This window comes from Nannobrachium achirus (genome assembly GCF_963921795.1).
Source record: "Nannobrachium achirus genome assembly, chromosome: 8".
In the NCBI taxonomy this organism is placed as follows: Eukaryota; Metazoa; Chordata; class Actinopteri; order Myctophiformes; family Myctophidae; genus Nannobrachium; species Nannobrachium achirus.
The window spans coordinates 30,510,463-30,522,962 of record NC_137817.1 but is presented as its reverse complement, the minus strand read 5'-3'; the positions used below and the strand labels follow the sequence as shown (position 1 = coordinate 30,522,962).

General features: G+C 40.4%; 1 protein-coding gene across 1 annotated transcript in view; it reads left to right on the top strand.

Moving 5' to 3' along the window:
- Window positions 1-12,500, top strand: part of slco1c1 (solute carrier organic anion transporter family, member 1C1) — a gene marked incomplete at its 3' end in the record, with an annotated part of 38,798 nt that overhangs the window by 25,485 nt on the left and 813 nt on the right. The window contains exons 5-14 of the mRNA XM_080731823.1: window positions 203-324; window positions 652-798; window positions 1,391-1,489; window positions 4,043-4,291; window positions 4,639-4,803; window positions 5,441-5,636; window positions 6,415-6,580; window positions 7,651-7,823; window positions 11,010-11,074; window positions 11,285-11,402. Coding sequence (XP_080587949.1) covers window positions 203-324; window positions 652-798; window positions 1,391-1,489; window positions 4,043-4,291; window positions 4,639-4,803; window positions 5,441-5,636; window positions 6,415-6,580; window positions 7,651-7,823; window positions 11,010-11,074; window positions 11,285-11,402 — 1,500 coding nt within the window. The remainder of the gene's footprint in view (window positions 1-202; window positions 325-651; window positions 799-1,390; window positions 1,490-4,042; window positions 4,292-4,638; window positions 4,804-5,440; window positions 5,637-6,414; window positions 6,581-7,650; window positions 7,824-11,009; window positions 11,075-11,284; window positions 11,403-12,500) is intronic.

Genomic DNA, 12,500 nt, shown 5'->3' with positions numbered 1-12,500 from the left:
ACACAATTATGCTTTATAGTGACTCTAGAATAGATCATAGATAGTCAATCAACCAACAGTATACAGTGTATACTGTTGAGATAATCTAGCCATCATAAATGTCTTTATGTTGAAAACACAAGTCCAGTCAGTCCAAAAACGTAACTATAACAGATCATGGTTCCGCCATCACCTGGATTACTGTTTGTGTTTTTATATGCAGCTATGAGTTTGAAACATCAGTTCGCTCAACAGACAACTCAACCAATAAACTCTCTCCATGTCCCATGGGCTCACTGGTTGCTGTGGCCCAAGGCGACGGACTACCTGAGGTGCCAGCTTTAGGTACTGTACACACACACACACACACACACGCACGCACGCACGCACGCACGCACGCACGCACGCACGCACGCACGCACGCACGCACGCACGCACGCACGCACGCACACACACACACACACACACACACACACACACACACACACACACACACACACACACACACACACACACACACACACACACACACACACACACTCACACACACACACACACACACACACACACAAAGTACATCCCTCTGTCCTGTCCTCCTGTCCTGTCTTGTCCTGTCCTGTCCTCTCCTCTCCTCTCCTCTACTCATCTCTACTCTACTCTCATCTGCTCCAGGTTGTGAAGGAGAGTCCAACCTGTCCATGTGGATCTATGTGCTTTTGGGAAATGTCCTGCGTGGGATCGGAGAAACTCCTGTTCAGCCTCTTGGGATCTCTTATATAGATGATTTTGCTACTGAGGAGAATGCGGCATTATATGTTGGTGAGGGGAACAAAACGAAAACAATGATTAGAAACAGCTTCTAAAATGTTCTGGAGAACTCTCCACTCTCCTGCAAAAGTGTCTAAATTAAAAGATGTCCTTAAGCAAGGCATTGGATCCCAAAAGTGAGTTAACTGTTGAGGGTCATGTTGTATGTTTATGCTGTTGTGTAATATTGTCATATTGTCTGTCTGTCCTGAGCGCACATCAAGACAAATTCAAATCAATGATCTGAATATTGGATCTTGAAGGTTATAATTTCTATTTGCAAATATTTTAACTGGGTTGAAAAAAGCGATTTATTGTTGATGGAGACCAGGGATGCCATCATACTTTTACTAGATCAATTAAAAGATAGTATAAATGTTGAGATTGACATGATACTGTTTATATGAATTAATATAAGCTGACCCTATGCTAGATATATGTAACTGTGTGTGTGTGTGTGTGTGTGTGTGTGTGTGTGTGTGTGTGTGTGTGTGTGTGTGTGTGTGCGTGCGTGCGTGCGTGCGTGCGTGCGTGCGTGCGTGCGTGCGTGCGTGTGCGCACATATGCTTGTGTATGTTTGTTTCTGTGGATGCATGTATCATAGGCTGCGTGCAGACAATTTCGGTCGTTGGCCCTGTGTTCGGCTATCTATTGGGTTCCCTCTGTGCCAAAATATATGTGGACATTGGATTTGTCAACATGGGTGAGTGAACATACTATGTGCATGTCTGTGCATTCTGACCTCAAAACAAGAACAATATGAAAAACATCTCAGCCGAAACATTCATAAACATATTCGTTTTATAATTGAGTAGTTATAATTATTAGTTAACCTGCCCATTTGGCATTCATTTATGAAATGTATTCCATATTCCCGAACCACACTAACATTCATCTTATGGTTTGTTCGGATATGCACACCGGGACGCACTCACGTATTGGTTTGTATTGGCCAGTGGCAGTGCTCTCAGTGGTATTTCAAGACACCCATAATCATTCATAGACCTGATGGAATGATCGGTGTGACTGCACCCTAAGGCAGTGTTTCTCAAACTTTAAAATGTCAAGGTCTCCCCTTAACTCTGACGGGTCCATTTGGTTCCATTTCTGTCAGAGTTACAGACTTACCCCTAAAGGAACCCACAGAGTCCCTGGAATCCACTTTAAGAAACTGCCCTACGGAACATCTCTAAAGTGTCCACAAATATATGGACATATAATAATGACATCAGCGATCTCCATATATGGGCCATTTTGTTCAGATATCCAGTTGTCCATATATGCCCATATTTATATATGGGCTTATACTGATGACATCAGGGATCTCCATATATGGGCATAAAAGGGACATGGACTGACAGATGACAGATATCTCCATATACTGTATGGGCATACAGGTGCAACGGATACTCTGACTGACAAAGCCCATTATGACTGTAGGTGTGAGGGCCGCATAGTGGCCTGAACTTTTAGTGTAATTTATGTGTATTTTGTAACTATTTTTCTCTTTTTATTTTGAAGCACATTGAGTTTGCACTTGTCTTATGAAATGTGCTATATACAAACAAATATGACTTGACTTGAATGTGCATGTATTATCCTTGGACTGCGAAGCATGAAGTCAACCATAAAACATTATACAAAGTAGAAAATCACATTTTGGACAGTAGTGACAATATCCGTTATGTGCAGTGGAATGCTCATTATGTATTATACAGTATAATTATGTATATACCGGCAGCTGATACGCCTGGTGACTGGTCATAGTTGGATAATGTCATGAAACAATAATGTTGGTTTATGATGGTAATTTGTTTATCATATGCCCATGGCCTTATTTATATACCATTTGAACATTAACATACTGTCAATGAAGAATTCCCCTAGTGAATGAAATGGTCCCACTAGGATTTTGCAACAGTGTGAGAACTGGCTCACAACACAAAATTGTTGCTGGTGTGCCTGGCCTATGATTCAGCTGCATTCCAACTATCTTGAATCTTGAAAAGTCATACATGATTCAAAACAATAAAGTCTGCTTCAAGTTCAACAGCAAAACACTAGAGCAATGCACAAAGCTTACATAATGACCAGGAGGAAGGGAATTGTGATGTGCTACTGTAGGTAGGCCCCTCTGCCCATTTCCCAGCTTGGAACTTGAATTTCTAGATGTGTTGGTTGTCCTGTAACATTGGATCCCAGGCTTGGTTTCTCAGAAAGAAAGCCTGGGTTAGATTGAAGGAACAAGTGAATAGAACAGACAGTATGGGCAGGAGCCCTTCCATAACCAGGGAGGGGCCTGCCCAGGTGTGCACATCAGTAGTGTCCACTATAAACTACTACTCAGTGAACAAACATGGCGACAACAGCAATAACATTACGCCACAGAATGTTTTTGATGTGTGACGTGTTTGATTATTGCGCAGTGCACATAGCAATGTTTTAATACATTTCTCTTTAATGATAAATTGTTGACAGAGTTCATTTTTATTTTTTGTCTAAAAAAATAATAATAATAAAAAAAGAAAACAGACAGATTCTGCCAGCGGTTCTCAAACCCCTTTGATGGGGTCGCCAAAAACAATCGCTCATAATATGGGGTCATGCTAGAAAAGGGTTTGAGAACCCCTGTGTTGCTGCATTGCACTCTCATTCAAATGAGAGTTTCATACTTCCATTCAGAGTGGAGCAAGATTGGAGGACTGGCTACACGAGACTACACAGCCATTGTCATACCTTTCTGAATGATCCTAGACTGTGAAATATAGTGACATTATATCTCAATCAGTTAGCTTGTTTTAACCTACCGTACATGGTGTTAATCAAAGTCTGAGTCTAAATAGACCTGTAAATAGACCAAGACCTGTAAATAGACCAAGCACACACCTCTGGATGCGTCGCGTTGTGAGCTTGTAGATCAGCTATTTCCACTATCAGTGATCTTTTTTATAAAGTATAAAGTTGTTAAATCATTTCTCAGTCAGTAATTTCTTTGTATATTTAGGTCATGTGTCATATCTGTCATGTGCAACTTCAAAGCCTAAAAGCCAAACAGAAATGTAATTTTCAATGACAAAAACACAATTAAATCGTTAATCGCAATTAGTGACCATTAATCGTCATGTAAAATGTCATAACCTTGATAGCCCTACAGTAAGTCTAAATGGACCTATAATGATCCATTTTAATGAACATTACCATGACACTGAGTATTGTACTGTGTACTAACTCATTTCTTTTTTTACATTTTTACCAGAAACCATTACCATTACCTCGGCAGATGCACGTTGGGTAGGGGCTTGGTGGCTGGGCTACCTCATAGCTGGGGTCATCACTCTACTCTCTGCCATCCCATTCTGGTTCCTACCCCGCTCTTTACCTCTACCAGGGCATCGGGGGCCAGCACAGTGCACGCCAGAGCAAACCAGCTTTATCAAGGACTCCTCTCTCTTGGATTATAAGTATCCAGCAGATGAGCCTACGAGCTTCATTGAAATGGCCAAAGGTATGGAGGAGTGGGAAAATCAAAAGATCAAAGATTCAAGATCATTTTATTGTTACATCACATTACTGTGTATAAGAGATGATTTAGTCTGATTAATGCTTTCAGATACATGTAAAGTACTGTAAGTAATAATTAATTCTTTGATGTGATTTATTTTGTGATGTGAACAATACTCAGTAAATCATACTAGTGTATGCTACTACTAGGCGAGACATAACAGCATAAAATACTACAGTATACTGTACTCTTTAATAACAGTCTACTGCATAAGCTGGGCTTTAGTCATCATGTAGACATGGAAGAGTATTTACGTATGTGACATTTGCTTTCCCCCCCCCCCCACACAGACTTCATTCCAACCCTGCGGACTCTGTTGGGAAACCCTGTGTACTTGATCTATCTGTGTGTGACCATCACCCAGCTGAACTCCCTCATTGGAATGGTCACCTACAAGCCCAAGTACATTGAACAGCACTTCGGACAGTCTGCCTCGAAAGCCAACTTCCTGATGGGTATTTCACATGTGCCATACATATTGTACTATGTTACATAAGGAACCTACTCTGGCAGTGGCAATAGCTCAGTTTTGAGAGTGCTACAATATTGGAAGGGAAAATTGTTTCATACTGTAGTTACTACAACAAAATACACAGTATGTATGATATGAAACTATTTTATTACAATGTTGTAGTTTTCTAGCTCCTTCCCTGAATACTGGATGGGAAAACATCCCAAAAATAATAATAATGTGGCCACATTAATCTATGATTTTGTTTTCCTTTCTGTTTTTTGAACGGTGCTAGCCGCTCCAATACGTGACTTAGTGTGTATGTCCATGCAAAATGGACAGTGCATCAAATACTTATTACATATCCCTATGTCCCTTTTCTAATTGGACAATATAATGGTGAGACGATGTCACTGAGACTGTCAACCAGTCCTGTTTTGCTGCATGATTGATGTTTCTTTAAACATTTAATAACATTAACAAATACATTACAATTTCTTACCATTTGAGAATAAAAAATAAATGTCTTCAGCAATTCAACAGGTCGCACGATACTCATTCGACATGCTGGTAAGTCGAGGGCCATGTTATTGTATAGATCATAGTGTGATATCCTATGTTGTTCTTTATGTTTATCTCAGGTGTGATCAATATCCCAGCTGTAGCACTAGGGGTGTTTTCTGGTGGTCTGTTAATGAAGAGGCTGAAGCTGAGTGTCATGGGAGCAGCCAGGTTTGCCTTTGGCACATCCCTGATTGGTTACTTCCTGTCACTGTTCTTCTTTGCAATGAGCTGCGAGAATGCCAAGGTAGCCGGTGTGACGATGTCATATAACAGGTGAGACACCCAGCCACATGGTGAAAATAAGATATCTGTATTTTATGCTTTTTGATAAGAATAGTAATAATTAAATAATTGCGACCGTAGGTTTCAAGTTTACTATGAAAACCAGCACATCTTGACCACGTATCCGTGTATCTCTGAAGGTCATGCCTGACACTGTGGTTTCCCTTGTCACATCACTGTGACATCACAGGTGATATCACAGGTGACATCACCTACCGTATGTAAAAGTCCATATATAGGTATTCCCCAGAATCCCTTTTATGCCCATATATGAAGATCCCTGATGTCATCGATATACATCACTGGCCAGATGGCCAAGACATGGCCCATTTCTGTGTGGCTGGTTCAGATAGGGATCTCCATGTATGGGCATAAAAGGGATGTACTATATACTGTACATGGATCTCCATATATCAGTACCAGGGGTCTCCATATGCGTAACTGGTCTGATATACATCACTTGCCAGATAGAAGGCCAAGAATTGGCACGCGCATGTCGCCCTGAGGCGTCTTACAAGTAATACATAGATTAACATGTAATGTATTCATTTGAAACTTTGCTCAAGTGAACCTTGACTTGACTGAACATAGTTATAAAAGACAACCAATACAGGGAGGCAAAACATTTACATTTTGTTCAAATAAATTACTCATCATTGTCACTCGTCACTCATCATTGCTAAATGACTAATCATTGCAATTACAGTATTAGTGGAAATAACCACCAGCCTTCCTCACCTCTCTCTCTCTCTCTCTGTATTTCTACCAGGATGATTAACATTTCATATGATGATCACTCAGTATTTGCTGCTTGCAACTCAGACTGTGTATGTTCAAGAAGTGACTGGGATCCAGTATGTGGAAAGAATGGGATCACATATGTCTCTCCTTGTCTTGCTGGCTGCACAAGTTCATCAGGTTCTGGGAAAAACACAGTAAGTTGACACAGTACCTTGTTTATTCTTTAATAGCATTAAAATGGCCGTCCTAGGGCAATTGTGAACACTGAAGTAATTCAGTTGGAAGTTGGATCAGTTTTGCAAGTCAAAGTCTATTTAATGGCTATATTGCCATGAGCACATCCAATGCTCCTGGAAGATGAACATTACCTATTTGAATGACCACATGACCCATCCATCCAAAATATAATTTTCACACATAATATCTCATGAATCCTACTGATTTTGGTGACCTCGTGTTTATTCCTCTAGCTCCTCCCTTCAGCCAATGTCCAGTTGGTGTACAGCTCTAGGGACTACTAGTGAGGCTTTTAGACTCACTTATTGTTTTACTGTTGGGGCAGACATTATTGCTTATTAAGAGGGATATGGTTACAGGAATAGATCATACCCGATCTAGCATGTACTGTCTGTGCCAGGATTACTTCAAACCTGATTCTTTCTCTTTTACATTTAGAAGCTAGACAAAAAGAGATGGGTTGTCAACTCCATTCTTGACCTTCAGTGGCTAGTTGGTGGGGAAATGGAATGAAATGCAATGTAACTAAGTAACTAAGTACATATTTATCCATGATTCTTCTCAGATTTTTGCCTAATCATGATTAATTCCTAATTTCAGACCATGATTACTTTCTAAATTCATGTTGTTGTTGTTCTGACTAATCATTGTTGAGTAATCATTGTCAAGTGATCTAAAACTAAACATTTTTTTTGTCTTACCAACAGTATAATAGAAATTCCAATTCAATTCAAGGTTCCCCCATTTTAATCCAGCAGTTAATTTAGGTTTTTAGACAGTCAATACATGTTTTTGTTTTAGTTTTTTTACAGGCGTATTGAAAATAACCAATCAAAATAATATCTAACAGCATGTCTTGACACACATTTGTGTGTGTGTGTGTGTGTGTGTGTGTGTGTGTGTGTGTGTGTGTGTGTGTGTGTGTGTGTGTGTGTGTGTGTGTGTGTGTGTGTGTGTGTGTGTGTGTGTGTTTGCAAGCTGTGCCATACATCATGCTCATGTGTTTCCTATTGTGTGTTCTCTCCAGGTCTTCTCTAACTGCAGCTGTGTGGGTGTGGCTGGTAACCTTACAGCCAGTGTGGGCCAGTGTCCTCACAGGGATGACTGTGATAGGATGTTCCCCTACTTCCTGGCCCTGGCCGTCATCACATCCTTTATCATCTCACTGGGAGGGACACCAGGCTACATGCTCCTCATCAGGTCCTTCACAAAAAGATTCATTATGTCCGACCTACAGTATGTCTGTTACAAGCTTAAAGGGACTACACCATGAATTTCACATTTTTTAATTTCTTTTCTAGTTTTTTGGTCTTCCCAGTGTCTCTTCCACCCCCCCCCCCCCCCCCCCCCCCAAAAAAAACAATTCATATTAAACTCTAAGCTTTCCCTTTCATTTCAGTGAATTTCTGAATGAGCGTGTCTGAACGGTACTCTTTTGAAAGATTTTTTACTTTTCTGTATTTTTACTTCTACTCCATTACATCTCAAAGGCAAATATTGTACTTTTACTCCACTATAATTATTTTTAAACTTTAGTTACTAGTTGCTTTGTAGATTTTAATTACAAGCATGTGTGTGTGTGTGTGTGTGTGTGTGTGTGTGTGTGTGTGTGTGTGTGTGTGTGTGTGTGTGCGTGTGTGCGTGTGCATGCTTGCGTGTGCATGCTTACGTGCACATGAAAAACTAAATGAGTATGTGTGCATTAGGTTCACAGGCAAGTTCACCAGGTGCACAGAGAACATGATAACAAGAGTGTGTATGAGAGTGTATGAATGTGTGTGCGTGCCTGTGTGCGAGAGAGAAACAGAGAGAGAGAGAGAGAGAGAGAGAGAGAGAGAGAGAGAGAGAGAGAGAGAGAGAGAGAGGTGTGTGTGTGTGTGTGTGTGTGTGTGTGTGTGTGTGTGTGTGTGTGTGTGTGTGTGTGTGTGTGTGTGTGTGTGTTCGTGCGCGTGCGTGCGTGCGTGCGTGCGTGTCTTTTACTGTAGGCCGAAAAATAGGCTGGCCTGTTAGCAGAGGCCAGAGTTAGTCAGTGGCTTGAGGAGAAAGACAATAAATGAATAGATTACAGCATGACTAAGAGCATTGTCTTCTCTCTCTCTTTCTCCCTCTCTCTCTCTCTCTCTTAGGATTCTTTGTATCTAATTCAAAATGTTTTACAAAGCATGCTGTGAGGGATTATATAATGTATGCTTAATATTTCCAGTGTGATTTGCAACATAAGAAAAGTGCACATCCACATGCACAATACACTTCATTGCGATGCTCCACAATGGAGTTTGAGTAAAGTGTTACTGAATAATATATCAGAATAAACCGATGTAGCCTACTAATAATAAACGTTGGTCAACTTCAGCGATCTCATACAATTTCTAGCCAATGTGTAATTGCTAAAGCAATGTGACAGATAAGAGATGCATATGTGAACACGTCTTGTGTGACTTACTTTCTATGAACACATGTACTGTATGTATGTACACATGCACACACACACACGTGGACACACGTACAGGCACGCACATTCCAGACCTCCTAAAGCTATATCAGCAGACCGGTTTGGAATGCATTGACCTCACTGCAGCTAAATTAGGTTACCGGCTGCGTCTGTGTCTTCGATTATTTGGACTCTGTCTCACCTCGTCTTGATTCTTGTTGTCGTGGTATTTGTTTTTATTATATACAGTAGATTTATTTTAGACTGCTGTTATAAAGTTTGATGAGACTAGAACGTGGATAGTGAGATTAAATATTGCATTACTCACATGTGCCAACAGAGGGCAGTGTCAACTTATATTAAAAGAGTTGACATATTTATAAACTAATAATAATCAAAGTATGTAGACAGTACAACAATCATGCCAAGATAGAGAAAATTATGAGTGCTGTCCATACAATTTCTGTATTTATACATTTGTGTCCTCTTTGACTAACACCCTGAAAAAGTTCAATATGTGTGTATCTCTTAATGCTGAATAGATTCACTAAAAGGAGGACTAAAAGTGTTGAATGCAATATATTTTTTGCATTTTGATTCGATTAACAATAATTACAGTATAGTAACATTCTTTGATTATACCTGAGGTTCCTGTTTAAGGGGTTTTCTTTGGGAGATTTTCCTTGTCCAGCTGGCAGTCTAAAGCAGTGGTCCTCAACCTTTTCAGGCCACAACCCCCAAAATAATCTTATCTTAACTGGGGACCCCCCATGCAAGAGTTGAGGCATTACATTTTGTACAACATGGATCTATTGTGAAAATAGCAGATCTACATGCTCACAACGCCTCGCAACGTAGATCTGCTATTTTCACAATTTCTGCCTCTAATATTTGACAATTTGGCCAATGTTTAATTTGTAATTTTAGAGATATTAAAAAGTCCTTAAATTGTCACTTCAGAAATGTGCAGATTTGATTTGTTTACTGTTGAGTGAGAAAACGATGTTTCACATTAAGTCAATCATCTGAGGACCCCCCAGAATAATTTGGGGACACCCCTGGGGGTCCCGACCCACAGGTTGAGAACCACTGTTCTAAAGGAAGGCGAGAAAGGCAAGGATGTTTTGTTCCCCTTTGTTAAATGCTTGTAAAAGCCTTAAAGACTGTAATACATTGGCGATGAGCTGACTTGAACAGCTTCTGAGTATTATCAGGACTGAAGAGTTATATTTTCAACATTAGCGCTGTCGCTTCACAGCTAGAAGGTCCTGGGTTCGATTCCCACCGGGGGGCGCTGGGGGCGTGTTCTCTCCTCCATGTCATCAGTGCCCACACCCTAGGTGGGGTTGGCAAAAGGGCCTTTCTGTGTGGAATTTGCATGTTCTCCCCGTGTCTCCTAGGGTAGATACCCTCACAAAAACATGCCGTAATCCTGGTCTCAATAATGCCTCCCCCTGGCCAGCCAGGGCGCCTGATGGAGGGGAAAGGAACTGGTTGGAATAACGTGTTCCTTCCACGCGCTACGTCCATACCGGGGAAATCCCCCCTGTCAGGTGAAAAGAAACAACTTGGACTACTCATGCATTGAAGGAAGCATGAGGTCAGTCCGTTATCTCCCCAGGCGCGGCAGAGGGAGAGCAGAGCCCAGGATTACATAGCTTAGGCAATTGGCACTGGGTGAATCGAGGGATAAAAATTATAGAGAGACAAAAAATAGAGTTGTTCCAACATTACAGACATTGAAATTATTTGACTCCCTCAACATTATGGATAAATTAATAGTAATAAAACACAAATAAAAACAATAAGCCAGAATAAAGTAAAATAGCACAAACAAAAGCAATAAAAAAAGCATTGGTGTACAATGGTGTATAATTAGCTTCCAGATTTATAGCAATAATAGTAGCTAATGCAGTATAATAGTAATTTTCACTTTTTTTATTTGCCTCCTTCAGGTGCATCAAACCACAGTTGAAATCTTTGGCATTGGGTTTTCATGCGCTGGCCACACGTACCCTTGGTAAGTCTGGATCAAAGCCCCTCTGATGTTTAACCTCTTCAACCCGGCATCCCCCCCCCCCCCCCCCCACACACACACACACACACACACACACACGTGCATTTGTGTGTGTGTGTAATTTTCTTATGCTTAGGTAATGAGCCAGTTGAATTAATTGTTTGAGTTTAAGGGAGTGGGTGTGTGACAGAACAAGTGTTTGTGATTTCACAGCAGGTATCCCAGCACCCATTTACTTTGGAGCGATCATAGACACTACTTGTCTGAAATGGGGCCAGAAGCGCTGTGGCGGTTTAGGAGCCTGTAGGATCTACAACACCACTGCCTACAGGTACTAACCGCATGATCTTGTAATTCCATTCATATCTTTATATTGATTTTTGAAGTTAATTCATATAAGATTGAATTAGTCACATGGGTCATACAGAGATATGGTAGTGTGGGATTATACTGTACTTATACTGTTCCAGAGCTTTCCAAATCAAGCTGAGATTCAGCCATCGACATGGCAGTATAATCAATACTAATACTATATACAGTAGATTAGTTTCATCCTACTACAAATGTGCGTAATCTGTAGTGTACTAACTGCTAGTTAGTTGGAGTTAACTGGTATAAGTAATTCACACCATTACTGGAGTCAATATTCATTCAAACTAAAACATATGTCGCTTCTACAGCTGCTCCTCCAAGTGCAACCTGGAGGTGTGCATACTTAAGCCACAAAATGCCAAACTTCAACGTCACTTTGCATGAACTAGGAAACATAATACAAGGAAATTAAGTGGCTTGACACAACCTTTCAGATTAAATCAATCTCATTCTTCAGCAATGAATAGTCCATTACGACAGTGCTTATCAATAACTGACCTGTCTGTGACCTTGAAATTTGACCATCAAATTGCATCATTTGTCATACTGAGTTATAGATCTAATATATGGTGTTACTGTTTTATGACCTTGTGTTGACTTGATAATGATACAGTGTATTCATTATGGATAGAGGGACATACATACCGTAGTCACTGTCGGGTGGAAACCTTGTATGTTCAAAACCGTTACTTTTAGGAAATGGAATCAATAGATCCAATGTAATAATGATTTAGTCACAAGCTGGGAGTCACAATTAAGTATCGGAAAGGACTTTATATTACGCAGCAGTCATGTGGAATGGGTTGCCTGCATTCATCAAGTCATTTGGCCCATTTGCTAGCACGCATTGTGAGCTTATTGGTTAAATGAGCTATATCTTAGCATGACACTGTCATGATACGACAATGTATAAAATAAGGCTTTCATATATGAAAAGAAAACATGTTAAGATGTACTGTAATATGGACATACATGGTTTCTGCCCGACACAATGAAACTAAAAGGTTATGCTACTGTACTTTAAATAGCATTGTATTTGGACACTCCATATCCACGC